Raw genomic sequence first — 27,626 nt, forward strand, 5'->3', positions numbered from 1 at the left:
TTGGCCCCTGCAGCAGGATTATTTTTGTTGCCCTCACCTCCTTTTGGCCGTCTCAGGTTTCCAGGGCTGCTGTCAGTGCCCAGCCTCCCGCTGCCTTTACACTCTGGGCTCGCTGCGGGCAGCAGGACGTCCCTACCTCCAGCTCCAAGGTAATGTGACTACAATTATATTGCTTTTCCAGCCTCAAACCCTAGCATTTCAAATGGAAGGGTTATTAAAAGCGGATTCAAGGCACCACAGGGTGGTGGTGTTAATTTGGTTATAATTTATTGACTCATGTAAGTGCTTGGTGCAGGGAAGTATGTGCCAGCCCCCGCTGTGCAGCTGCTTCAAATAATGGGATCACAGGATTATTAAGGTTTGAAAAAGACCTCTAGGATCATAAAGTCCCGACATTAATGCTGACCCTTAAGTAACAATTTCAGTCAGAGAAAGATAAGAGTCTTTGCAGATGTGTGGCAAGGTCAGAGAAAATGTCTCCTATTACATGAGTTTTTTGTGGTTTTGATTGTAGCTCTCTGCACTGCGAAGATGAGAGGTTTATACTGCAAAATGGCACCAGATTGGCTCAGAAGGGTGAGCGGTGCCTGCACCTTGGCTGGGCTTTGGCAGGAGAATTTGGGCGTCTGGGTCTCACCTGGTCGGGTCTGACCAGCCAGACCTTCAGCTTCAGAAACCAAAAATCATGGTGGTACCAAGGGGTTGTGGTCTGATCTATGAAGAGTTACCCTGCCTTCTCTACTCACACGAATCTGGTCACAGGTTCATAGCTTGGAATTTTATCCTTTTTTTTTTTTATCCTTCCCCCCCCCCCCCCCCCCCCAAATTAGTGAGTTTTTATAACCATTGGCTGCCCTCTGGAATTACGAGGAGGAAGACCCTGAAATGTGGTTGGTATTCTGTGTTAGAGATGTTCCACGCTGTGATTAAGGCACTGCCAGGATGATGTCTGCACTTGATGCTGTTCCTGCACATTGGAGGCTGTATCTCAGAAAACTCAGATGAGTCAAAGGGCTCTGAGTGATGCTGAGAAACTGGAAACAAAAAATCACCAGTATTGCTTTGTGGGGCTGGATGTTTCAATGTGTGTCTTACTCTCTGAGCTGGAGGGTGATGCAGCAAGCCAAGGGAGATGTAAACTGATTTCTGGGTGTCTAAAAATGGCCTCTGAGGCGAGCAGTGACTCATGACAGCCGCTGCAGATGTTTCTGAGGCTCCAGAACCTTCCACAGGCGGGCGGGGAAAACTTTCCACTGCCCTCTGTAGGCTTTAGCTGGAGCTAAGGATGGCTTAGAGGAATTACTTCTCAAATCTAAAAGGCCAGGCTCCCTGTCCCTGCACCACGTGAGGGTCCAGCTCAGCACAGGGATCCTCTGGCTAAAGAGCTTTGTGGGGTAAGACGTGCACACACATCCCCTGTGGAGCTGAACTTTAGCTGTGACTCTGCCATTCCTCCCAAATGTCACTCAGGATCACATGGGGTGGCAATTAATACCACCCATGACACGGCTCAAATATTTAATCTGCCTCTATTTCTAGAAATGTCACTGTAACCCCGGCACTTGCCTGCCCTCCAGGCAGGTGTGAAATATTGGATCACCAATACCTCTGTTTAAAAGCATCCAGGGAAAGATGGAGCTGGAAACTTCCCATTTAGAAGAGGTTCAACAAAGTGAGGAACTAGCAGGAAAAACACTTTTATATATATATATATATATATAGTATATATAAATAGTATATATTATTATATATATATAGTATATATAAATAGTATATATTATTATATATATAATAATATATCATATTATAATATGATATATCTTTCTTCTTTCTTATTCTTTTTTATTATTTTTTTTTCAATATTAGAAGGGGTTGTGGAGTTCCTGGGGTTCCAGCTGTGGTCACAAAGAGCCCCTCCACCTGCAGAAGTGGCAGCTGCAATGCTTTGGGCTGTTCTTCAGCCAGCACCAGATTTGCTGCAGTGGCTTCTTCCAAGCCTTGGTGCTGGCCTTTGTGTCCACCTTTTGTGCCTGGCAGGTGGCAGAGATGAGACCACACCTGCATTTAAAGGTGTGAGAGCCCAGGTGCAGTCCTGGCAGGGTGGCAGTGACCTGCAGTGTCACAGGTAGCCCAGCAGAGCCAGAAGGGCTGTGACCTCCAGGACTGTGACCTTTTTGGACACGTGCTGGCTCCCTGGCCATGGCATGTGGGAATTCTGCCCTGGGAAAGGCAGGGCTGGCTTGGATCCACGCTGGCTCGCCCTTCCTGGAGCCCAGGGGGTGAGGATGAGGAGGGTGAAGGAGGAGCCCGGGGCTGGCACTGGAGGTCACCTGCTGCAGCCCCACGGGGGGATTCCTGTGGAAATAACCCGAACTGGGAGGAACTCCCTCGTGCTGGAGGGAGCCTGGCTCAGGGAGGCTGCTCCTGGTGCAGCAGCACTTGTGCCTTCCCTGGGTGAGGCTGGGCAGGACTTTGTGACAGCCCAGCACCGAGCTGTGCCCCATCCCCTGGCCTGGCCAGGGGCACAGAGACATCCTGAGCAGCACTGAGGGACAGCTACCAGGGGAAACACACAAGGCAAGTCGTGGGGACATTCTGTCAAGCTCACAGACCCTCAAACAGCCGGCAGTACGCTTGAGGAGTAGGAGGAAAACCCAAAGCCAGCCCTGGCTGCAGGTGGAATCACCTGTAGAAAACAGCCCTGGTGCAGAACGTGGGCTGGGACACGGAACCTGAGCCTCCCTCCAGGACAGGAGCACGGACAGAGCACAGCAGGGCAGCCCAGATGGGACACATCTCTCAGCATTTCTTACACAACGTGCCAGAATATCTGCATCATTAATCTGCATCATGATTAAATCATTATCTGCATAATGGAGGAGCTGCCTCTCAGTGTGCTGACCCATTACATTTTGGAGAAAGAGTTCTATTGCTGCAGGGCATTGCCAGAGTGACACAAGACTGAGATCTTGCACCAGGAAGTCCTGTTAAAAGTCTCAAAAATGAAGCTGTTAAGGTTTACACCCAAAAAGGGTGTTGTGTCTAATCACACAGAAATCAGATCTCTCTTGGACAAATGACAGGATAATGATTGTCAGTGTGAGTTTAGAGGCAGCTAGTCCTGTCTAAAATAAAGCCAAATTCTCAGGTAGCTTGGGGTGGACTGAAAGAACCTGAAACTTACGGAAGTTAATATTATGGAATTAATGAGCCACTTACCACGGATAAAAATTTAGGTAGAAATCAATAAATCATAATCAAGAACCCTCTAAGAATTTTTTGTCAGTGCCTTCGGAATTCCACAGCAGAAGAGAAAACTCCTTTGCCCATGAGGGGATATTCCAGTTTAAAGAGAAAATTCAAGTAATAGCAAAAAAACCTTGATGGGGCTGATAGAGTTGCAAGACAGCCCCCATCACAGGCCATTGATTCAAACTGAACAGATGTGCAGGCCAGGAACTGGAGTTTTTTTGGGTTTTTTTTTTTTACCTCAGGCTGATTAATCCTTACAATTTATTTCTCTTTCCCAGACCATGCTGTCTCTAAATGGCTTTGAACACAAAACAGAAGTTTTCCTTCCAGCACACCTGGGCAGCTCAGGCAAACACTCCATTCCTTCCCAAGGGGTAGAAACAAGACCCTCACAAAATATTCTGTTTGTGAGGCAGAGTCCATCCCCACTCCCAGCTGCACCGAGACACTCACAAGAAAATGGGTTTTCTATGGTGGGCACAAGGGAAGACACTCAGGAAACTCCTACGGGAGGAAAACCTGCCCTTGCAGTTTTTAGGCTGTGCCATGGTTAAATTACCCTGATGAAAGCAAAATCCTTGCAGTGGAGGCTTAAAGATGTTCTGTGCTGAATCCTGAATCACAGCAGAGTAATTCTGGTAAAGTGCTCCTAGGACAAACACACTCCTTTAATCAGAGGTAATGATGGAACAAACCTACTGCAGAGGCAGGCTGGCAATTTCTGTGGGGAAAGAAGAGCTGAATATATTAATGGTTTGAGGTCAGACTTGACAAAAAGCTTTGATGAGGATCTTTCCTTAGTCTGGGGCCTTTGCATTCGGACTCTTTCCAAATGAATCTTTTAAGAGGCTTGTTTTGAGGCAATGCAGTACTTAAAAATCATGCAATCTTTTGAAGGGAAAAAATTGGCCTCCCATCCCAGATGACATTGTTTCTCATCAAATGAAGTTTCTTTTTCAATTTGTGCCCTCATTTTGTAAGAACTTTTATTTCTGCCCAGCTGTACACTGTGTTTTTTCCTGCTCCTGCTGTTTTTGTGGCTCTGCAGCACATTCATACCTGGGACTAGAGCCCACCCGTGTGGCCAAAGCCGAGACTGAGCCCGGAGCCAGGAAGGATCACACTCCCTTATCTTCTCCTCAATTTCATCTTCCCCTAGCCCCTGGAACTAGGCAGACACAAATGATAACAATTCTGTGCTGCCATCACACCTGCCACCGTAAGAAGAGACGTGTAGCTGAGCACTGTGGGGTTTTTTTTAAGAAAAGAGAGTAGAAAACCCCAGTTTTACTCTGGTTTCTGTTTTTTTAGGTAGACAACCTGCGCAGTCTGTGGCGTCTCCTGAGTGGGAGGCTTCTGGGAGCTGCCAGAGAAGTGTCTGTCAGGTAAAGCAGAGGCTTTTCTGTGACCCAGCAGTGCCAGAGGGCCCTGGGACACAGAGGGAAAACACTTTGCTCTGGGACATTGCAAGGCTGGTGTGACAAAGCTGTGCTGGGGGTGAAACCCAGCGAGGCACATCCAGACACGTGGACATGGACAGACAGACACAGAATCCCCCTGCCCTGGGCATCCCCTGCCACAGTTACCCTGCTGTGCCCAGAATCCTTCCTAAGCACACCCTGCAGGTGATTCCTCCACTTTAATCACACGTACAGGTCAGTTTTGTCCCGTGAACCACACAGGGCTCCGCAGCTCCCAAAAATTCCTCGCTGGAGAGGGTGCTGGTGAGTGCTGGGGGCTGTTTAAATCATAATATCATCCTCTGCAGTGGGATTGTGATGTGTCTGGTGGTTTTCAGGACAGGTTTTTGACTGCCAGCCAGCTCCTTAGGATGGTGACGCAAACTATAAATACCCAGAGCTGTTGTGAAAATACATATGGTGTTTCACAGACACTAAGGTGTGACAACAATAGTTCTGAGCAGATTAGTCAGAAGGAAATATTTCCAGAGTGTAGGATGAGGGTGCTATACAGTGAAAAGGCACAAGAACCATCTGCTAAAAACACAGAAACGGAATCATCAGGAAAATCTCCATCAGAAACCTCTGACTTGATGTTTATTTACAGTCAAACATTGCATTTTGGGAGGGAGAAATCCTGCTGCAGTCACAAGAGCCCGTCCTGCAGCTCACCCAAATGAATTCATCGATTTCAGTGAAAAAATACCAAAATTTCTGTCAGCCAGCACCTGTCTCTGAAAGTAACATTATATTAACTGTGTGTTGTGTTTCAAAGGCATGGAGGAGGCAGAGGGAAAAGATTCTGGTAAAAAATTGCTGAAGCACAATAGAGGACATGAAACTTATGACTCCAAATGGGAATGCTGGGAATTTACCCACTAAAATTTTGCTCACTAAAAATAAAATCAAATGCTTCGAGGAGTTTAGTATAACCTCCAAAAGGATGGTGAAGAGATTGCAAAAAATAAATAAATAAATAAATAAATCACTCTGGAAAAAGCTTTTGGAAAAGCAACTGAAACAGCAGAGCCTGGAAGAAATGGTAAATCTTCCACAGTTTTTGGTAAATCTTCCATGCTCATTTCCCAGAGGTGATCTACCAGAGCCCAGTCTGAAAAAAAAGCCTATGTCAATTACACAGATTGGAATTTAGATTCAGAGAATTGTCCTTTATTTGGACAGTATCTTGCTAAGGAACTCAGCAATCCTAACCCAAACTTCATTCTTGTAAGGAAAATCCCGGGCTGCCTCCTTCAGACTCCCAGAGAAATGCCAGATCCTCGGCCAGCCTTAGGCCTCAGACACTGCCCACATTGATCCAGAGTGGATAAATCCACTCCTACATGGGATAAAAGGGACTTTTACACTGCTGGGTGCTGGTAAACTGCCAGAGGTTCACTCTAACAATTCCTCTTATCTACCCTTCCGTGACATTGGTCAAATGCATCTTGATGAGGATTGCACCTAATCAAACATCCCTTGGGGTTTACATGTGCTTTTGCTCGGTTCCAGCCCTGACCCCTCTCCCTGAAGCACAGCCTGCAGATGAAATGTGTGGATTTTACATCCTCACAAGGCCCCTGCTCTGTGCTTTGACACTTCTTGACAGGCTCAGGGCTGAATTCCTCTTTGCATTCCTTCTACCAGAGTTTATTTACCTGCTTCTTTTCAGTGTTACCCTACAGATAAGATACTCCACCAGTGCATTAAATCAACATCAGCTCTTCCACAACATTATCAGAGTTATTATCACCACTGTCAGTCAGCCACACAAATAAAGGCATTAGCGAGGTCTGCAAAGTTAATGTCATCATACACAGCAGAGAGCCTCTACTTTGATATTCTGAGAGAGCCTAAACAGCAATTTTTAAATATAAATATGTATATTGCATGGTTTTATTTTAAAATAGATATCATTTTACTTATATATTATTTTATTATTCATTTGTAAATTATATTTATTTATAAATATAAAATATATAAAATTAAAAAATTATAACTGTTATATTTTTATATTTTTATATTAATATTTATATTTTATATTAATATTTGTCTTTAAGTAAAAATAGAAATAAACAGATATATTTATCACACTAAAATATATATATATAAATATATAACCCACTCATCAAATGGGTTATTAACAAATTATGCTACACTGAAAGTAGTTAAAAAGTAATTATGAACTATACTAACATTAATACTAGTATAGTATTAATACTATAGATATTATTATATATTATTAATTATTAATTACAATTAATTATTAAATTATAGTATTGCTACTATATAGTAGTATAATATATATACTATATATACTATATATACTACTATATATAGTATTAATACTACTATATATTATACTAACACTAGTATATTATGTAGAATATATTATATACCATTATATAGTAGTAAGATACATCAAATATATATTACATATACAAAATATATATTATATATGAAATATACTTTATATTACATTACACTACATTATATTGTATTGTATTGTGTTATGTTATGTCACGCTATATTATATATATTGTAATATTATGACTATATCTATTAATATATACACATTCACAGTAATAATTGATATTGAAATAATTGTTGAAAGGGGATCTATCAGAGTGAGGGCCAGCCAGCAGGGAGCTGTTCCTGCAGAGCTGACCCTGGCTGTGCTCCTTGCAGAGAGGAATGGCTGGCACCTTCTGCCGTCTCCTGGCCGGGCGCGCAGCCCCCGCGCTGTTCGCCGCCGCGGGCACGGGGGTGCTGGCCACGGGCTACCTGCTGGGCCAGCACAACGTCAGCGCCGCCGTGCAGGAGAAGAGGAAGCTCTTCCCGCCCAGGTGAGCACATGGCAGCTGGGGAGGGAGTGGTGCCACCACAGCTGCACACCTGGGCTGGGCTCCGGCATCTCCAGCACCCCCAGGTCTGCTGCAGCCTGCCAGGGCTTGGATGGGATCCATGGGATGGGATGGGATGGGATGGGATGGGATGGGATGGGATGGGATGGGATGGGATGGGATGGGATGGGATCCAGGGGATGGGATGGGATCCAGGGGATGGGATCCAGGGGATGGGATCCAGGGGATGGGATGGGATCCAGGGGATGGGATCCAGGGGATGGGATCCATGGGATGGGTTGGTGATGCTTGGAGCATCACCTACACCAGAGGCCAGACAAGACTGAGAGAATAAAGTGTTTATTTGCTAAAGGCCTTCAGTAGCTGCACCTTGGGCTGGCAGGAGCCTCCCAGGGCCTACACCAAGCTGGACAATGGTCACCAGTGTTTCAGACAGTTCTAACTTGGGTCCATTCACATCTCAGGGTTAACCCTGCAATTACAGCTTCAGCTAATGAAGTCATTTAGCCCCAGTTTGCTGTCCCCAAGTCACTTTTGTTTGTGCTTTTGGGGCCTGAGGCTGTGGGGTGTCCTTGAGCTCCGGGCCCAGAGGGATTGTTGTGTGTGACCAAAGTGTGAGGACAGTGGCTGACACTCTGCATGCAGCTCAGAGCTGTGCACCAGTGCACTGCAGGAGCTGAAACATGAAAAAACTAAAATCCTGAGGCATCAGTGAGATATCAGCTCTCAAAAAATGCCCCCAAACCAACCAAAACCAACACTGCTGAACAACAGCAAGCCATATATATGCCTCAGGTTTAGTAGTACATCATTATATTTATATCATCACATTTAACTCATCACTGACCAACAGCTTTGCAGACCCACCAACTGGACTGCTGATTGTATGGACTCTGTTCCAGTAGAATGTGAAAGTATCTCCTCCATGCAAGCAGTAATAATCTCCTGTATTACTGCTGTACTGGAAATACTCCTAATTCTGGTAAAAACTGACTGGCTGATGGTTAGAAATTAATTACAGGCCTTTTTCTCTGACTTTGCCAAAGGTAATGTGGATCAGGCTCTGACAGACTCATTTTATTATTTAATTTATACAATCCTAGCTAAAATACATTCTTAGAGAAATATCAGATAAAGCAAACCACGATGAGTACAAGAGAGCTGAGGACTGACAGAGTTGAAAAATCCCTTGCCAAAGCCTCACATCTTTATTTTGCCTGTCCCCACACAGCCTGCTGCCTCCTGCAGACAGCAGTGCCACCACCCCCAGCCCTGGTACTTCAGACACAGCTGGCAGGGCAGACAGCCCCTCTGGTGCCACCAAGCTGTGAGAGCACCTACAGAGCCCTTCTTCATCCAGACTCCAGTCTGTGTCCAGCTGCACAAACCGGAGCTGGGGCTCTCCCCTGCCCACTGAGATGTCTCAGTGGGGTCAGTGCCCGTTTGGGTCCCTTTGGCCCCATTTCCCTGCCGGCCCCGAGCACAGCCCAAAGCGCAGCACAACGCGGGCTGTGCTCGGCACCAGCACCTTCTCTCCCTCCTGAGGGGCAGCACAGCACGCAGCCCGAGGGGAATTACACCTTTATCTTCCCACAGAGTGGGGGATGGCTGTCCAGGGCACACAGTTATGCCTCGGGTTCCTGTCCCCACAGCGCTGACTACCCCGACCTGCGCAAGCACAACAACTGCATGGCCGAGTGCCTGACCCCGGGCATCTACTCCCGCCTCCGGGACAAGATGACCCCCAACGGCTACACCCTGGACCAGTGCATCCAGACCGGGGTGGACAACCCTGGCCACCCCTTCATCAAGACGGTGGGCATGGTGGCCGGGGACGAGGAGTCCTACGAGGTAAGAGGGCACACGGGCCTGGCCGGGCCTGCGCTCGTGGTGCTCCCATCAGTGGAAACAGATTCCCAACAGGGAGCGTGTTCCTCAGACAAGTTGTGTCCCAGAGGGTACTGTGACTTTTTAACCTGTTTTTCTCTGATTCTGCTGCACTTCTTCTGCACTTCTCTTCACACCTGGATTGCTCAGCTTCTCTGAGCTGAGCTCCTCTGGGATCCTCCCTCGTGGGGAGTCCTGCTTATCTCAGTTCTCCGGGTTTGAAGAAAACTCCAAAGCTCGTGAGGATCTGTTTCTCGTGTTTATTAGGATGTTATCACAAAACTTGGCAGACTTTTCTAGACTTCTGCTCAAGTTCAATTCATCCTGCTCTTTTTAGCTCACTTTGGCTTTGCAAGCACAAAAAGGCCCTGAACTGCGCAGCCTTTTTATCTTTATACTTACTCTTATCCAATTAACAATAGACACGTATATTATTTTTCTTCATGCCCCAATGACCCTTCACCTGTGTGCTGCACTGCAACATTTTTTATGCAATCACCTCCTACTACCTAAAAACTTCTATGACAAGAAAACGAAGAAGAAAGAAGGAAAAGAGACACCACTCTAAATCTTCCATTTTGTCTTCTGCTCTCTAAACTGGTTTAAACTCTAACTTTTTCACCCAGTGACTTAAGAAAACTCTACAATCTATACACACTTTTAGCTTTTCTAACTTCAACATTTGTTTTCATGAAAACATGCCCACAAAGTTCATGTTGTATGAAATTCAGTGTTCTCCTGGATCTCAGAGCCTGGCACCAGAGACAAGGGCACACACTCTGTGTGTCTCAGACTCCAGCAGGGTACATCGGGGGCAGGCTGGTGTTCTCCCTGCTTCTCCGGGTCAGGAAAAGCGGGAAGACGTGGCATTGCCACAGGTGTCCCCTGTGCTGCAGTGGCAGGTAATGAAATGTACCTGCTTGGCAGCAGCTGGTACCCACCTCCAGCAGTGCCCTCCTGCCTGCAACCAAACCTAATTCATGGAAAAATGATCCCACTCCGAGACACGCCAAGCCAGCCTAATGTGGAAATCACATTGTGAGGCAGCAGAGGCAGAAATGTCTCCTGGGCAGTGCCAGACATCACTGAGACACAGCCTGTGGACCGTGAGGAAAGCTGAAGACAAACAGCATTAGGGTGGACAGATCATTTAGCTCTGCAGGGAGAAGAGGAAAACAAGAGAAAGACCTCACAGCTGTTGACCCTGAGGTCTGGTTGGTGCAGTGGTGCCTGTTCCTCCCCAGGGTGTCCCAGGGAGGGTGGGCTGGCACACCTGCCACGCCTGGCTCAGGTTTGGTGTGCCTGTGCAGGTGTGCAGCACACCTGAGCCAGGTGGCTCTAACCAGGACAGGGAGCACAGCAGGGAGGGCTCAGGGTGCTCCTGCATGGCCTACAACCACGGGCTTGGGGGCTCTGGGGGTCGGTTCTGGTGGGCAATACACCCCAAAGCCCAGCTTCTGCCTGGAGCTGCTGTGGGGATGTGTCTCTGTGGTGCTGCAGACTCTCTCTAGACTCTCCTGACCCCACAGGTGTTTGCTGAGATTTTTGACCCTGTCATTAAGGCCAGACATAATGGCTACGACCCACGGACAATGAGACATCACACGGACCTGGATGCATCCAAGGTAGGACTGAAACAGAGCAATGACACCAGAAATGCTCTGAGCTGCTTATTCCAGTGATGATGCTGTAAGCACCATTACTTTCATTTCCCTTGGTCCAGCTGGGAAGACCTGATTTTTTTTGTGTTTAAGGAAAATGGTGTGCCAGTCATGGCCCTGCCAGCTGCAGCCCTTGTTCTCAGCAGGGAATCAGCCCCAGCTGTACCAAACATTAGGGACACAGCCTCAGTGGGCACTGTGGGTCTGTTCATGAGCTTACAGGTCACAGACCCATCACAAAATGGGCTGGGCTGGGCTGGCAGGGATCCTAAAGCCCATCTCATTCCCACGCCCATGCTGTTACAGATAGATGACCTCATAGATTTATTCTGAGCTCCTTAACCACAATCTCGCTGCAGATTTTTGCAGTGTTTGCACAATTCACTAATTTGCAGATGTCAGCAGTCTAGGGCGGTCTGCTGATGCTACTTTGAGCTTGGTACTCCTCTTTTTATAGTTTTCACTTCTCTGCTCATGCTATCTTGGAGAAACATTTTGCAATATCAAACATATCTTAAAGTTCACCTTGCTGAAGCCCGCTTGCACCTCCTGAAAGCCTTGCTTCTCCTTTTACAAGTGATTACACATTTTATCATACCTAAAAGCAGTTTAAAACCTGTGGAAGCAGTAAGATCACAGACAGAGGACTCTCTAAGTATTTCAGATTAGGGAGGATATGTTTATTACAGCAGGGTGGCACATGGAGTCCTCTCCCAAGGTCGTGTGCGTTCCCCACTGCCCCTCATTCTCTATTTATTTCCAAAGTATTACATATGGATAGGATTACACATAATTACACATATTCATTGCCTGACTGCCTGCTCTCATTTCGTATGGTAATGAGCTCCACGCCCCTCTGGGCATGCTCAGTCTTTCTTTTGAAATGGGTCTGGGGTCCTTTTAATGAAATCTTCCTCTTCCTTGGGCTTGAACTTTCCCCCTGTGTGCTGCTGGCAGCTCTCCTGGTCCTCTTGGGCACAGTTCAGGTCCCTCACCTGCAGGTGCACACATGGTTCCTTCATTTCCACAAGGCTCCTTGTTTCTTGTCTCCTCCTACAAACACAACTTAGCACCAGTAAATGACACATGGTTTTATTCTAATTAAGCTTTAAGACAAGAGGAGTGATTTATGCACCCTGGTCTATTTTATATGTATCTCCTTGGTCTGCTCATTTCATCTTGGCTTTTGTTGACTATGTATTCCTTCTACAAGCAGAAGGTGTATAACCTAACCACACCTAGTAATCATTAAGCACTCACATTGCTCTTTTCTTAGATCCTTTTATTATTTTTTTTTCACTTTCAGTTTCCTTAAGTAATTATTTATATATAATAGAATGTTATATATTTTATAATATATATCATGTATAAAAATATTTACAATATATAAATATATATAAATATATAATAAATATTTTCCCCTTTGAATTTCCTTATGTTATTGTTTATATTGTTTATATTATTATTTATTTATATTATTATTTATTATGTTATTATAAGTAACAATATTATTTATATTGTTATTTATATATATAATAAAAATATATAAAATATATAATATAAATATTTTATAATATATAAAATATGTATTTACATATTATACATAATTTGATTTATTATATAAAGTAAATAAATATTTTTTCACTTCGAATTTCCTGAAGTTATTATTTATATATAATAAATATATATATATAAAAAATGTACAAGATATATTTTATATATAATATATATTTATATATAATTAGATTTATTGTATATAAATATATAATAAATAAATGAGGTTTTTTCACTTTGAATTTCCTTAACTTATTATTTATATAGAATAAATATATTTATAAAATATACAATACATACGTTATAATATATAAATATATATTTGTATATTAGATATAATGATATTTACAATACATAAAAGCATCTATAAATACAAAATAAACAAATAATTTTTTTCGCTTCGAATTTCCTTCAGTTATTATTTATATGTAATAATTATTTATATATAATAATTATATATAAAGTGTATGCAATTTATATTTTATAATATATAATTAATATATAATTATATATAATAATATATAATATATAATGATTATATAAATATATAAAATAATATATAATATGTATAATAATTATATAAATATATATAACAATATATAATATATAATGTACAATATACAATATAATATATAAATAGATATAAATAGATATAATATATAATATATAATATATAATATATATGTTATATATATTATTATAATCATAAGAGATAAAAAGATAAATAAATACAGAAATAAATATATTAAATAAACAAACAAACAAACAAACAAACTATATATATATAAAATATATATATATAAAAATATATAAATATATAAATATATAAATATACATACATACATACATACATATATATATATATATATATATATACACACATATAAATTATTCCTTATTCCAGTTAAAACTCAATTTCTTTACTCGCCTAACTCGCCCCCACAAGCGGCTGCCAGCAGCGGCGGCGGGGCCGTACCTAGGAGCAGGTGCAGTGTTTAATGTGTGTTTTAAGCGAGGTTTAACCCCCGCAGATCACGCACGGGCAGTTCGACGAGCGCTATGTGCTGTCGTCGCGGGTGCGCACCGGGCGCAGCATCCGCGGGCTGAGCCTGCCGCCCGCCTGCAGCCGCGCCGAGCGCAGGGAGGTGGAGAACGTGGTGGTCACCGCGCTCTCCGGCCTGCGGGGAGACCTGTCCGGCAAGTACTACAGCCTGACCAGCATGACCGAGCGGGAGCAGCAGCAGCTCATCGATGTAAGTCCTGCTGGGTATTTCAGCTTCATCCCCGCAGCCCCCGGGGCTTCCCCGCGGAGCCCAGCACCACCACCCTGCGCTCCTGGTGCCTGCAGAGGCTCCAGGGGCAGGGGCTGGGCAGGGTTCAAGGAATAAAGCAGGGATCCATTAAAAGCCCTTCCAAGGATGTACCTTGGGCACTGCAAGAGCCCGGCCCTGGCTGCAGCCAGGACGGCTCAGGAGTTTCACCCTTGGATCACTTTGGTCCATCCCCAGCTGGGGGTGAATTGTGCAATTGCAGCTGCAGGGGATGCAGTCCCATCCTCCCAGCTTGCTCTCCTCAGCTGGGGGCTGTTTGTGCTTTTTGGGCCCAAAGCTGCAGCGCTGCCCTTGGCTGTGGGGCGGGGAAAGGATTGTTGTGTGTGCCTGAGCTGTGAGGAGAGCTTGCTGTCACTTTGTGTGGAGTTCAGAGTCACACACCAGGGCAGGGCACAACCTGGGAACGCTGGAAGGCAATTATGTCAATACTTCTAATGGCAAAGCCAGCCACCCAGGGTCTGTATTTCTGATAAGTACATCACTGTGCAGGCCTGTGGCAGGGATTTGTATTCCAGAGAGTGGGGCCTGTGTCAAATCAAACACTCGAGGCTGCTGCCACCTCTCAGGACAGGTAATGAGACAAATTCAGGGCCTTTCCTTGAGCAAGGATTGATAGTTTCTATATTAATAACCATTCCAACTAAAAGTATTAAACTGAGGTAGATATTACATGGTGTCTGTATTCTACACTGTAGGGGCTGGGGGCATTGCCTGTGATTTCTCTATGTCAAAATGACACTAATTCTAATTTCCCAAAATTTGGCTGTAACTTCATAGGTGAACACTACACAAATTCTGATTTCCTACAGGTGACCGTGGCTTAATGCACCCAGGTGACTTTTTTTCCCAGTCCTGTCATTGTGTTTAAGGAATTGAAGGGTCAGGCCTGTAAAAAGAGTTCTCGTTGTCACACAGATGGAAACACAAGAATTTTCACCACGGACTTTGTCACAGCATGTGACATGTCAGACAAAGCTTGAATGTGTGTTTTAACTATCCAAAGGAATGGCTGTGCACTCTTAGCTATATTCATTATAGAATTTATTGACATTGTTCCGTAACACCAACCAAAGGGGAGCTAGGAATAAGGTAACTATTTATAACCCTGGAACCGGGTGTTAAGAATTTATGTAAGGTCAGTAACTTCTTTTAATTGAATGTCCCTGGTAATATGTTTATTGACAGGACGTTGATGACCTACTGCAGGTTTTATTTTCAGCAGGAGACAGCTCCTCAGGAAGCAGAGGTTGAAACAGGAGTGTGAAGAATGTAATTCCTTCACAGTTTAAGGGAACCTTCCTATGGGAAGAGGAACAGGCTCCATTGGTTCAGCATTTTATCTCATTTTGTTTGGTTTCATGATTGATAATGCAAATTTAGAGAGATCAGAAACCAATGTTGTAACCTGAGGTGCATTCCTTGCCTCACAGCACAGCTCACCCCAGGACCTGGCACCTCTGTGGGATCAGGCTTCCTGACAGCTTTTAAAAGCTGCCATTTGAGCCCTGTAAGATCAAAGTTTATTTCAGTGAAATAAATCAGTGCTACTTGAATTGCACTCAGCACAGAAGGCATTCGGTGTTTTGGAGATTTGGGCCATATGCTCATGAAGAAAACTAACAGCTCTTTTCTGGCAAAAAGCAGAATTTTTGTTTCAAGCAAAGTGTCAAGTGGAGCGGGCTGAGGGAGGAAATTTTGTGTCCCTTTGAAGAACAAAGGGAACTCGACACCTTTTCTTCCTGCATGGTTGGAGTTCTGGCTGCACCGTGTCCATTACAAAGCATTCAAAGATGAAAACCTAAGTGAAATGAAGAATATAATAATTACTATTACATTTTTCATTAAGGGAAAAAAGCCACATCAATGTGTGTGCCGCGTCATATGCCTTCTGGATAAATTGCCTCACCATTTCTAGTTAAGCCCTAGGTTTAAAAATAAATAAAAATAAATAAAACCAACAGCACTGCCAGTGAAAGCCCCCCAATATTTGATATGGTGGTGTTCAAAGAACTAAGAAATACTAGTTTTTAGCACACACGTGAAAATCAATAATAAAAAACTTATTTTTTTCAGGGGGGAAAAAACCCCAAAACAATTAATTTTTAAAAATCTAAAGTATTAGGCATGGGGAAGTTGGTGGCACAGCAAGTACTACATTTATTAAGTCACAAATAGCATCTCTGTTAAGGAACATAACAAGCCTGTGATTCCAAAAGGCTGAAATTAGCACTGATTTAATTCCTGCCTTGAGTTCATGGTCAGAATAAATATCTCAATCTCCATGCTGGAGAAGTATCTTTCCAGACATAGCAGTTTTTATTGTTTGGTTTTTGTTTTGCTTTGTTTTGGTGTTTTTTTCAATCCTAATGAACTCATTGTCCTCTCCTCTGTTGAAAAGTGTCTGAATGCAGAGATCTCTGGAGCCAGGTCCTCCAGAGCATCCTTTGCTGTGTCCATGTGGATCTAGGTCCCACTTCCCATCCCTCCCTACATTTGGAAAATGTTTTTGGCCAAACATGTCAGCAAGCATCTGCATGACTGAGGAAAATCACCCTGAAGAGATTTCAGTTTCCAGGCAGGGGAGCCGGGTTCCCAGGCTGTACTGTGTGATTTGCTTCTGCTTCCACTGCCTTCACAAGAAGGGCTCTGGACAGTGTTAGAGTTCATCCGGGATAACTGGAGTTTTGTTTTGTTTTCTCTGTCTCGCTCTGGCCCTGTCTGTGTGCCCAGGATCACTTTCTCTTTGACAAGCCCGTGTCCCCTCTGCTCACATGTGCTGGGATGGCCCGTGACTGGCCGGACGCCAGAGGAATCTGGTATGTTGTGTGACCTGCAGAGTCCTGTGTCCTGCCTAAAGATCGCCTTACAAACCTCCCTGCTCGTCCTAACCCTGCACAGCTCCGGCCCTGCACTCACAGCATGCACAGTTTGCCCTAAAAAGAGAAATGTTTCAGTTCCCGGGGCTGAGAACCACCCTTTCCTCCCAAATGAGCGGGATGGAAAGGAGACAGGGAATTCCTGCTCTGTTCTAGGTCTGCTTCTCCTGTCACAACACGCTTGATATTGCACCCAAATACAGTATCTGCTGTGGAGATAAAGGGTAACAGCTCTGAGACGGGTGCACAAACCATCAGCAGAGGATGCAGGTGCATCTGCATCCACCCTGCTGCACTTGTGGGCATTGCCAGGTGCTCTGACTCCAAAAATCATCTGAGGAGTCACCTGTGTGACACCTGATCACCCACAAAAACCAGCTGGGAAACTGTGAGGGCTTTTTCATTTCAACAAGGTTCCTGTTAGATTCAACGGGGTGCAGATTCTTTGGTCCCCATCAAAGTCTGGGGAAGAGGAGAAGGATAAAGCTTGAGGCACCTCATTCCTTGTCTCCACAAACAAACAGAAGTACCAACAGCACATGTACTAGCCAGGGTTTTCCTGAATAAAACCTGGGTTTTGGCTTCTTTTGCATGTGAAATATCAGGGAAAATGGAACAAAAAAAAATTAGTGTGATTGGAAAGTACTTCTGAAAGCCACATCTTGAAAATCTGCCTTGTCTCCTGAAAAAAATTGCTGTCAAAAAGGGACATTTTGCACAAATTGCAGATCATGGAAATAATTTTTCTTTTGATGGTTTCCATCCTGTCCATGTTACGGGCTGCAGGACCATTTCCACCACCAGCACAGTCAGCAGTGGCACAGTTCAAATGTGAAAGCGATGGGGACACTTGTTTAACTGAAAGGGGGAGGTGAGTTAGGCCAAACTCAGACTATTTATAAAACCTTCCCTCAGCATTTGTGCGTGACTGAGGAGGAGGTGGCCGGACCTGGGCTGACCCCAGCCTCAGGGCACAGGATGTTTACACCTGCTCAGCATTGCTCACTGCAGAAAGAAAAGGAGAGGTGGCAAAAGACCAGCTGAAAGTCAGGATCTCAGTGATCTTGAGCTTTCACTTTCATGTGCCTTAAACCTGGTGGTATTTCAGTGCTGGCACAAACGGTTCTGATCCCATCAATCACCTCCTACGTGCTGTAGGAAGGCAGTAGTAGGAGACTGGCCAAGCAGAGAAAAAGCCAGGGAAAGTGACCCAGCCCTGACTGCCTGCTTGAGGCAGGAGTGGGTTTGCAGGGGTTCTGTCCTTTCTGGCAGAGCAGGGTCACTGAGGGATCCCAGACACATCCCTTGAGGGATGCAGGCATTGGAGGCAGGGGAGAACAAAATGAAGAAAGCACACATTACTTGGCTCCCAGCAGCACGTAGGGGTTTGGGTCTTGTGAGAGCAACAGAGCCCTTCCCTGAGGACAGAGGGTGCAGAGCTTGGCTTTTCCCTTGGCTGTGCCCACAGCTGTGCTCCTGATGGAGGAACACACATTTTCCTTGCCCAGCAGCATGGTGTGAGCAGAAAGCTCTCCTCACGCTGTGCCCAAGAGATGCTGCAATGCCACAGGCGTGAGGGGTCCAGTGTGCAACCAGCTGCAATCCCTCTCTCCAGACAGCAGCTTGATTATGGCATGTTTAACATCTCTGCTGCTTGGAAAGACTCTGATAAAACTAAGGACACTGAGAATTATTTCTCAGGGCTTGCCTTTTTATAGGTATTATGATTTTTTTTTCTCCCCTCTTGACTAGGCACAACAATGAGAAGACATTTCTCATTTGGATTAATGAAGAGGACCACACCAGGGTGATCTCCATGGAGAAGGGCGGCAACATGAAACGTGTCTTTGAAAGATTCTGCCGTGGATTAAAAGAGGTAGAGTCTCCATGAGTTTATTACTCTTGTTTGTTCACTGCTGTCAGCCCTGCTTACCATGGTTCACACTCAGCTGACATCTCTAGGAGCAATGAAACAAAGTCACATCAGGCCATAACCCACATCAACACAGATGAAGCAGGAAACACGGGCAGATTGCTAGCTGAGTTGTAGGGCAAAATAAATAAATATCCCTTTTCTTTTTTCCCCCCTCTTTTTTTGTGCCTGAAGACTGTGGGAAATCGTAAATGAATCATTTTATTTGGGTTGTTTGATTTGCTTCATTGAAGGCTTTATTTGGCTCACCCTCCTCATTTCTGAGGCTGGAGCAGAGTGGAGGCTGCTGAGGTTGTGCAAAGGACTCAGAGTTTAGGACCCACAATTCTGGGGAGATATGGGGGTTTCTGATTAAAATACTGACAACTCAGAGCCAGGGCTCCTGGGTATTATTTTGATCTAACTAATCACAGTGGTAAGAAAGGCTTCCTGGGAAAGGGTGTGGTTTGAAACAGTTTTACCCAGACAATCCAGCTATGACTCAGGTTGGGTGGGGGCCCAGTGCAGCCCTCAGACCTGATCTGGCACAAAAAATGTTGAGTCACCAGAGAAACAGAACGTTCCTGCGCCCCACAGGTAATATCAAGGAACCCTGGAATGGTCTGGGTTAGGGTTTGCAGTGGGTTTTGGGGCACAGAAAAACAAAGCCATCTGATTTGTGCTGTGTTGGCATCAAGGTGGCCACTGAGAATTTCCAGGGTGGGTTTCCAGGCACAGCTGTGAGATGGAGCAGTGCACAGGTGGTGGCCCCACCAGATGTTGCAGATGTTGCTCCCAGCTTTGCCTCTGCTGTTGAGCTGAGCTCATGGCAGCCTGTGGAGATGGAAAGTGGTGGGGCAGCTTTGGGAGCTGTGCCCCCAGTGTCTGGGGCAGTAAACTGGGTCTAGTTTCCCACCATCAGTTGTGTTATCCTCACAAAATACAGAAGCAATCCTAGGAGAGTCATTTATTCTGTATCCTTCTGCAGACCTGAAGTATTCAGCTGTATTTGTAGGACTCTTGTGAGCTGGTTTATGTATCCAGTTCTCCTCAGGGGGAGACGAGAACAGAACTGAAACTGTATTGGGTTTGCACAAGCATAGATGAGTGAACAGGTTATTCAAAGGACAATAAACCCTTGTGATTTTCTGCAGGTAATTATTTCACTCTCCTGTCAATTCTGGTCAGAGACCAGAGGCCAAACATCCTCTTCAAGGAGCCATGACATCAGCTAGAAAGCTACACAAAACTCGGGTTCAGCCCCTTCTGTTTGCTTCGTGGTGTTTGAGTCCTTTGGGGTACTGTGCTGCAAACTCGCTTCAAAATTCCGGAGTTGTAAACAAATGGCAAAAGACACAACTCTTAGGTGGAGACGTGGCTCCAAGGGCCAAGGCTTTACCAAAACACCACAACAGGGAGTTTTCTGATGAAGTGACCACGGGTCTGCAAGATTGTGGTCATGAGAGGCTGGTGAATAAACCCCTGTGGCACCTGAGGGGTGCAAACATTTGTGTCACACCTAGACCAGACTGCACCCAGGTGTAAATTCCTGCTGCTCCACGAGTAACTTCAGACAAGACACTTGTGGATGCTGCCCTTTCTGTTTGTCTCCACCACAGGTGGAAAGGCTGATCAAGGAGCGGGGCTGGGAGTTCATGTGGAACGAGCGTCTGGGGTACGTGCTGACCTGTCCCTCCAACCTGGGCACGGGGCTGCGCGCAGGAGTCCACGTCAGGCTGCCCAGGCTCAGCAAGGTACACGGCGTGTAAACCTCACCTAAGCCACACCAGCCAGCTCTCCCGGGGTGTGAGGGAGCACAGGAGAAATGGCACGTTAGCAGGGTGTGTGTAAGGAGGGATAGTGCATGCAAAACCAGCGCGGGAAGCAGCAAAGATGGGCTGTAATCGAAGGAGTGAGAAAACTCTCCCCCTCTGCTTGTCCTTCTGGCAGTGCTGTAAGGATCACAGCTCTGCTGTGACTCTGCTCAGCACAGCAGGGGAAAGGCAGTGAGCTCAGAGCTGTTCCTCCTGACAGGACCCCAGGTTCTCCAAGATCCTGGAGAACCTGCGCCTGCAGAAGCGTGGCACCGGCGGGGTGGACACGGCGGCTGTGGCCGACATCTACGACATCTCCAACCTGGACCGCCTCGGCCGCTCAGAGGTAACCTGCTCATCTTGGCATGCCTTTCCCTGTTCTCCCCTTGCTTTTTAGCTGAGATCTGCACTGGCATGGGTCAGTTTCCCTCTGCTGACCTCAGTGATCCCTGGCAGTTTTTACTCCTGGTGAATCTGGTGGCAGTGCTCACTGAAAGGAAAACTGTTAACGTGTGTGAGGTGCTGGATAAATGCCCCTGTTTGCAAAAACCCAGCCCTGAGCAAGCTGCACAACTACAGACATGTCATGAGGGTCTCTGTGAGGGTGTGCAGGTGCTGGAAGGAAGCAGCCATGGAGTCCTAACCCAGCCTGGGACTCAGGCACCAAAGCAAGGCTTGGTGAAGGGCTCTGTGCTCCTTTCCGTAGCACATCACACGTTTTCTCCATGGTTACACAAGGCTGCCACTCCACAGTGACCAAGGAGTTGGGGCTGTTCACCTGTCCTGTGTGGCTCTCAGCAGAGCACACAAGAGAGCTGTGTTTAAATCAGAGATTGAAACCAGGGCTAAGATTTAATAGTGTGCCCTGAGCCCTCCCTGTAGGGCACAGACTGCAGCGAGGTGGGTGCACCTCAGACGTGTGCTGTGAAGATGTCTCGCTCCCTTTCAGGGAGAAGGAATTTGCTGTGCCAGAGCATGGAAATGACCCTGCAGCCTGGAGCAGCTGCTGCCCTGCTGGCAGCTCGGGTCCCACCCCTCACTGCAGCCACAAGTTTAATATTTTATAAGGCAGAGCAGTTCTAAGAGCAGAGCTAGCGAGGATGGGGAGCAGCAGCCATGCCCAGGAGCTGCAGCCTCCTCCCACAGCTCGGACTCAGCCGAGCCCCAAGGCTGTGGCAGGTTGGATATGGATGCAGTGCTGGTGTTGCAGCCCCAGACCTGGGGCCAGACTCATTCTAGGTCAGTTTTCATAACAGAAATATAACCTGGGATAATGCACCTGGGTGACAACAGCATTCACCCAGCCCACAGTGCCCTCCTGCCACGGGGACAGCCCAGCCAGGGTGACCTGTGCTTTCTGATCCACACCTGCCTTTCCATGTCCCCACAGCCAAGGGCAGATGTCTGGAACTGTAAATATTGAAGCTGGATGTAGGCACCTGTGTTCCTTTGGATCTAGAATGAAATAAGTAACAGGGAGCAAAATAAATAAGAGTGAAATACCATCAAGCTATATCAAGTCTTATTTGCCAAAACAGCCTGTGACAAAGACATCTATTAACAGACATCATCATGTGTGTTTTACATTGAAGTAACATTAATAATAAAAAAGGGATTACACAGCATGATAAATTGAGTCCTGCTGACAGACAGCCTAAGCCTACAAATTTTTGCTTATACAAAGAGTTACACTGAAGTCAGTGGTGCCTCCTACAGCAAGGATCCAAAGGATTAAGGCAAGAGATAAGACGCAAGCCCTGTCTTGGAGATTCTGGAATCTAAATAACACAAGACATAGTCAAGGGGATAAAAAAACTTTTATTATAGGATAAATTTTTTCCAGTACATAATTAAATAAATTCCATTATATGGTAAACGTGTTTGCAGAGCTGAATTATGTTCCCAAAGGTGCAAGATAAAACCGTTTGCATTTTTGCTCTGTTTCAGTTACTGGTCAATACAAACTTAATATGAAATTTGTTTTCTTATGGAGGCTGCAAATTCAGACCTCTGAATTCCCAACACAGCTAGTCTGAAAAAAGACAACAAACTACTAAGCCACCAAAATGCTTTGTAGTGAAAACAAATCCCTTGAAAAACAGCAACGGTCACAATAAAGAGACAATGGGATTTAGTCTTTGCATTTGGTTTTAAAAAGCCAGTTAACAGGTTAAATTAAAGGTTGCTAATGAACCATTTCATGGAGATTAAGAAATATCAGCTTCATCTTGCTGCCTCACAGTGTCACAGGGTCTGTGGTCCTCACATGTCACCTGTCTGCTGGGGACAGGGCCCCTTGTGTTCTCCAGCAATTGTGAAGCAGGTTATTACCACTCCCTGCTACACAGAATTATGAATTTGGGTGTTGCTCTGGGCCTGGGGCGAATCCCACCCTGGTCACTGATGCCTTGGAGTGGCTGCCTATAACAGAGCCTAAGCTAAAGATAATAAAGTGCATATTTATTAAAGACCTTCAATAGATATACCTTGGGCTGTCAGAAACCTTTGAGGGGCTACACCCAAAATGGACAGTGGTCACGAGCTTTTCATACAGATAAAAGTTTGTTCCATTTGCATATCAGGGGTTAATTCTCCAGTTACAGCTTCAGGTCATTTTCTCCAATTTCCCCCCCTCAATTCTCTGTTGTTTACATCTCTCGGGGCCTGAGCCAGTGAGGTGTCCTTGAGTTTCAGGCCTAGAGGGGATTTGTTGTGTCTGAATAAAAGGGGAGATCAGCAGCTGACAGGGCGTGGAGTTTTAGGGTTACACACTGAAGCAGCACAGGATCTGAAAAATTTAACAGCTAAATCCTGAGGCATCAACTCAAAATCTGGGAGCAAAGGAGTGCTGGGTGCTGCAGAGCAGTGTGAGTCCTGAGCTGTGTGTGCTGTGCCCAGCAACACCTGTGGAGCACCTGCACGCTCTCAGGGGTCATGTTTGAAACAGGTCCCTCAGCTCCCTCCTCAACACTTTATATAAGGATTTTTGCCTGGTTGGTTTGTTCCTGTGGGAGCACAGTTTGGTGGAAGTTAAGGGACTTAACTGAAGGTTTCTGCTGCTGGTGGCCCAAACTTGGGGCAAACAGAAGGGAATTACTGTGGCTTTGCACAGCCACTGCTCCCTGTGCCAGAGGAGGTGTGATGTCTGTGACCCTCCTCACTGGCAGCTCTGCTGTTGTGACAGCTCAACTTCCCACTCTTCTATTAACAGATGTGCTAAACCTTCTGTTACTACAATTTTGTTCTTGTTGTTGTAGGTGGAGCTAGTCCAGATTGTCATCGACGGGGTCAATTACCTCGTGGACTGCGAGAAGAAACTGGAAAAAGGTCAAGACATCAAGGTGCCACCCCCCCTGCCCCAGTTTGGCAGGAGATGAAGCTGCTGCTGATGGCTGCAGCTGAGGGGAACGTGGCTGCCGTTCTGATGGAAAGGCACCCCTGTACATCTCTGTATAAATACATTGTGTAATAAAACACTACCTGACACCCGAGGTCTCCTCCATGCCTGGCTGCACTGGCACAGACTGGTCTGGGTGCAGATTTACTGGGGTGTGCTCTTTTTGGGGGCACTGCTGCCCTTTCCTGGTTGGTGATAAGAAAAGTGCCACTTCAGCTGTGCAAAAGGCACAAATCTCTAATTCTGTGCAGCACTTGCACTTCTGGACATATTTACAACATCTCCTATAAGCACCCTGCTCATTTCTGCCCTGTGCCCTTGGGCTGCAGCAGACTGGCCCAAAAACCAGCAAGCAGCTCAGTTTGCTGATGTTCTGCATCCCAGCCAAACCAGCACAGCCTGCTCCAGCCCCCTCCTGCACCTCTCAGCTTCAAAGACAGCGGGGTCTGGCTCAGCTGCCACTCCCCAAAGTGCCTGAGGATGGGCTGCCACTCACATCTCCATGGTCCCATGTGCTCAGCAGCACAGTGGAAAGGAAAAAAGCCCAGCAAGTGCTCAAAGTCACACTGATTGCTTCTTTTTTGCACATATGGAAGCAGGGCCAGAACACCATTCCTCAGGAAGGTCCCTGGGTGAGTCATATCTGCAGAGCTGTGGCTGGATAGCTGGCCCATAGCTGGCTGCAGTCTCTAAAAGTCACAATTGGAAGCTAATTGAGAGCTAGATGGTGAATTAGCTGCTGTTGAAAATCAGCAGCATGGTGTGCTGGCTCAGAAGGGAAGCTGCTGAGTGTAAGGCAGGCTGAGCTTCCATGTGATTGCTGTTACTTCCTCATCTATGCTGGGCACATTCCCTAGCATTTTGCTGCTGGCTTTCCAAATGATGGTTAATAATAGTAATTCTGGAGGAGGGAAACAGACTTTTGCTGATTTTACATAGAAACAAAACTGGAAAGGCTTCACTGTCGGCTCTCCAAAACTCTCAGCTCAACGCAAAATCCAACTGTGGGCCCTGAGATTTTAGCCTGTAATTTGCTTTTCTGCTGCTGAAGGGCAGCAGCACACTGTCCAGCAGGCTGCCACTTGCTAACAGAGTTCCTAGGGGCTGTTGTGGGGCTGATGGCTCTGCTCCAGTGCCTTTAACCACAGCCTGAGGGGCATCACCCAGCCAGCCAGCCCACTGATGGGGCCACATAAAAGCTGGAGAGCAGGGCTGCCCTTGAGAAAGCATTTCACAGTGGAAATGGGCTGCAGGAAACCTCATGGGGTTCAGCACAGGAGGGCCTGGGAGAGGAAGGCTAAGAGGATAGCTTAATGATGTCCACCACGGTCTGCATCAGGGGAAACCAGGCTCAAGAGTCTCCTTGGGGGTGCAGAGTGACAGGACAGGAGGCAGCAGACTCAGGATAGGACACTGGGAATTCCTTTTGCCCTCCAAGGGTGCTTAGAAGTTGGAACAGACCCAGAGATACCCAAAACTAAGGGAACAAGGTTCCAAAAAATCTGATCCACGCTGGGGCTGGGGTGGGATTGGTGGCTGTTTTGGTAAAGAACACCCTCAGCCTACACAAAGGTGTGATCCCTGGCTGAACCAATCACTGCAAAATGCCTGAGATGAGCAAATAACCCAGAGCAATCCTGTGCTCTGAGCAGACAGGCAATTGTAAGCCTGCACAAAATAGGGACACCCAGGTATGGCTCACTCCCTGCTCTGCTCCAGCTGCGGCATTCTCTGTACTGTTGGCTTCCAAGCATGTCCTTCACAACCAAAATACTCCTCCTCACATGGATTATTTTGCAAAGGCTTGTTGCCACCTACATTTTCCACTCCTGTGACCTTTCTCTCTCTCTCCATGACCTCGAAATGGTCAGCAAGAGCAGCTCAGCTGCTTCATAGGAATGACATATTTTCATTCTTCACATCACTAATTAATGTTTTAAATCAAACTTGGGCAGTGACCTACCTATTAAGTCGATGCAGGACATGTGTGCTCAGTCCTGCTCCCTCATGGCAATGCTCAGGACAGTTTTCTGTTTGCTTGGAGCCCGTTCTCCTCTGAGTGGAGCAGGGTCAGTGCCCCTCAGGGCCAGCTGGGAGGTGTCTGCACTGCTCCCGACGACAGAGAATGGTGCAGCAGGAAACAAACAACCTCAAAGGTTGTGTGCCCACACAAAGAAAGAAATGCACACAGATTAACAGCTCAACAAGGAAATATTAAAGGTTCAAAACCCGAAAAGCTGGGTTAGTGCACTAACTCTAGACATAAAATGCTTCTTCTTGTTTCTCATACTTATGGTCCCCGCGCCACAAGTACTGCACTGTCGAGATCCTTTTCTTCCAAACAAAATTCTTTCCTGATGGACACTGATTCTCTATAAATCTTTGAAATATATTTGATTAGGTGCCTCAGGAGCTATGTGCCATGCCTCAAGCACTTCTCTAATGCTCCTGACAAAGCAAGTCAGCAATAATCTCTTCATCAAAGCCCAAATCTGCCAGAACTCACCTGTGCTCCATTAGGCAATTCATGCAGGGTGGGAACTGGGCAGCCATTTCCCATTACAAAACAAGAGAAAATGGTCACTTTAGATGGGATTTTGGGCAGGAATTGTTCCCTGGCAGGGTGGGCAGGCCCTGGCACAGGGTGCCCAGAGCAGCTGGGGCTGCCCCTGGATCCCTGGCAATGCCCAAGGCCAGGCTGGACATTGGGGCTGGCAGCTCCTGGGACACTGGGAGCTGGCCCTGCCATGGCTGGGGTGGCACTGGGGGAGCTCTCAGGTCCCTCCTAACCCAAACAAATTCTGTGAAGTCCTTAGCTACAACAACTTAAACTGATCTCACATGTGACACTTCACACCTGAAATCCTTGTCTGAAATCCTTTTGCCCCAGCAAAAACTGACAACAGGCTCTGCAGGTTCGTGACCCTGTCACTCCTGCAGGACCAATGCACACCTGAGATAAACATCAAAACCAAGAGGGAGCAGATAACACGAGGAATGAGTTACAGAATTATTTTACTAATAAGATTTGCTGCAATGCAATTGAAGACCTGCATGCTCATCTTTCCCCTGCAGTGCCTCTTACAGTTTGCCTTCAGCCTAAGGTTTAATTAAAAGATTAAAGACTTAAACAGTCACTTAAACTGCAAAAAGGCCTGGGGGAAACACCAAAATGCATACAGAAGTCCTACCAAGCCAAATCTTCCAAGAGGGCATGGAGTCACCTACTGCCCAGCCTACTGCTGATGGCTGATACCACATTTTTAATTCACCCTAAATTATTATAGAAACATATTTGGCTCCTAATGAGAAAATATCAGTCATATTACAGTAATAAGTCTATCAGTAAACGAGGGTAATGAAAGTATTTTTAGGTTTTTTATATCCACAGGGAATTCAGGTGAACCCAGCAGAGCGGAAAAAGAAGTTGGTAAATTATGCCAGTTAATTTTTAGCTCATTTTATGTGTATTATGGTTTGAAAATGTTGTAAGTTTTCAGTGTACACCCTTAAGAAATATCTGTCTCAGCTCTCATTACTGGCATCTCTACTTTTTTTTTTTTCCCCTGTAGATATGAAGAATTTACACTTTTCTTGACGAAATTGACGGAGAGAAAT

At 45.8% G+C, this 27,626-nt stretch overlaps 1 protein-coding gene and 2 long non-coding RNA genes across 3 annotated transcripts in view; 2 read left to right on the plus strand and 1 right to left on the minus strand.

The window, feature by feature from the left end:
- On the plus strand, nt 1-24,102 carry CKMT2 (creatine kinase, mitochondrial 2). Its single transcript, XM_086868053.1, has 11 exons — nt 1-149; nt 4,564-4,637; nt 7,401-7,558; nt 9,229-9,427; nt 10,993-11,088; nt 13,710-13,931; nt 16,740-16,825; nt 18,638-18,761; nt 20,417-20,551; nt 20,832-20,957; nt 23,869-24,102. The coding sequence occupies exons 3-11, from the start codon at nt 7,407-7,409 to the stop codon at nt 23,986-23,988; spliced, it is 1,260 nt and encodes a 419-aa protein (XP_086724179.1). The 5' UTR covers nt 1-149; nt 4,564-4,637; nt 7,401-7,406; the 3' UTR covers nt 23,989-24,102.
- On the plus strand, nt 519-1,057 carry LOC147647961 (uncharacterized). Its single transcript, XR_015280740.1, has 2 exons — nt 519-762; nt 909-1,057. It is a non-coding gene; the product is annotated as an uncharacterized LOC147647961 (long non-coding RNA).
- Nucleotides 24,092-27,626, minus strand: part of LOC147647962 (uncharacterized) — a 6,513-nt gene continuing 2,978 nt past the window's right edge. Inside the window, exons 4-5 of the long non-coding RNA XR_015280520.1 lie at nt 25,972-26,114; nt 24,092-24,193 (exon numbers count right to left, since the gene is read on the minus strand). This is a non-coding gene — a long non-coding RNA (uncharacterized LOC147647962). The remainder of the gene's footprint in view (nt 24,194-25,971; nt 26,115-27,626) is intronic.

Source organism: Cyanistes caeruleus, chromosome Z (genome assembly GCF_971803275.1).
Source record: "Cyanistes caeruleus chromosome Z, bCyaCae1.hap1.1, whole genome shotgun sequence".
NCBI lineage: Eukaryota > Metazoa > Chordata > Aves > Passeriformes > Paridae > Cyanistes > Cyanistes caeruleus.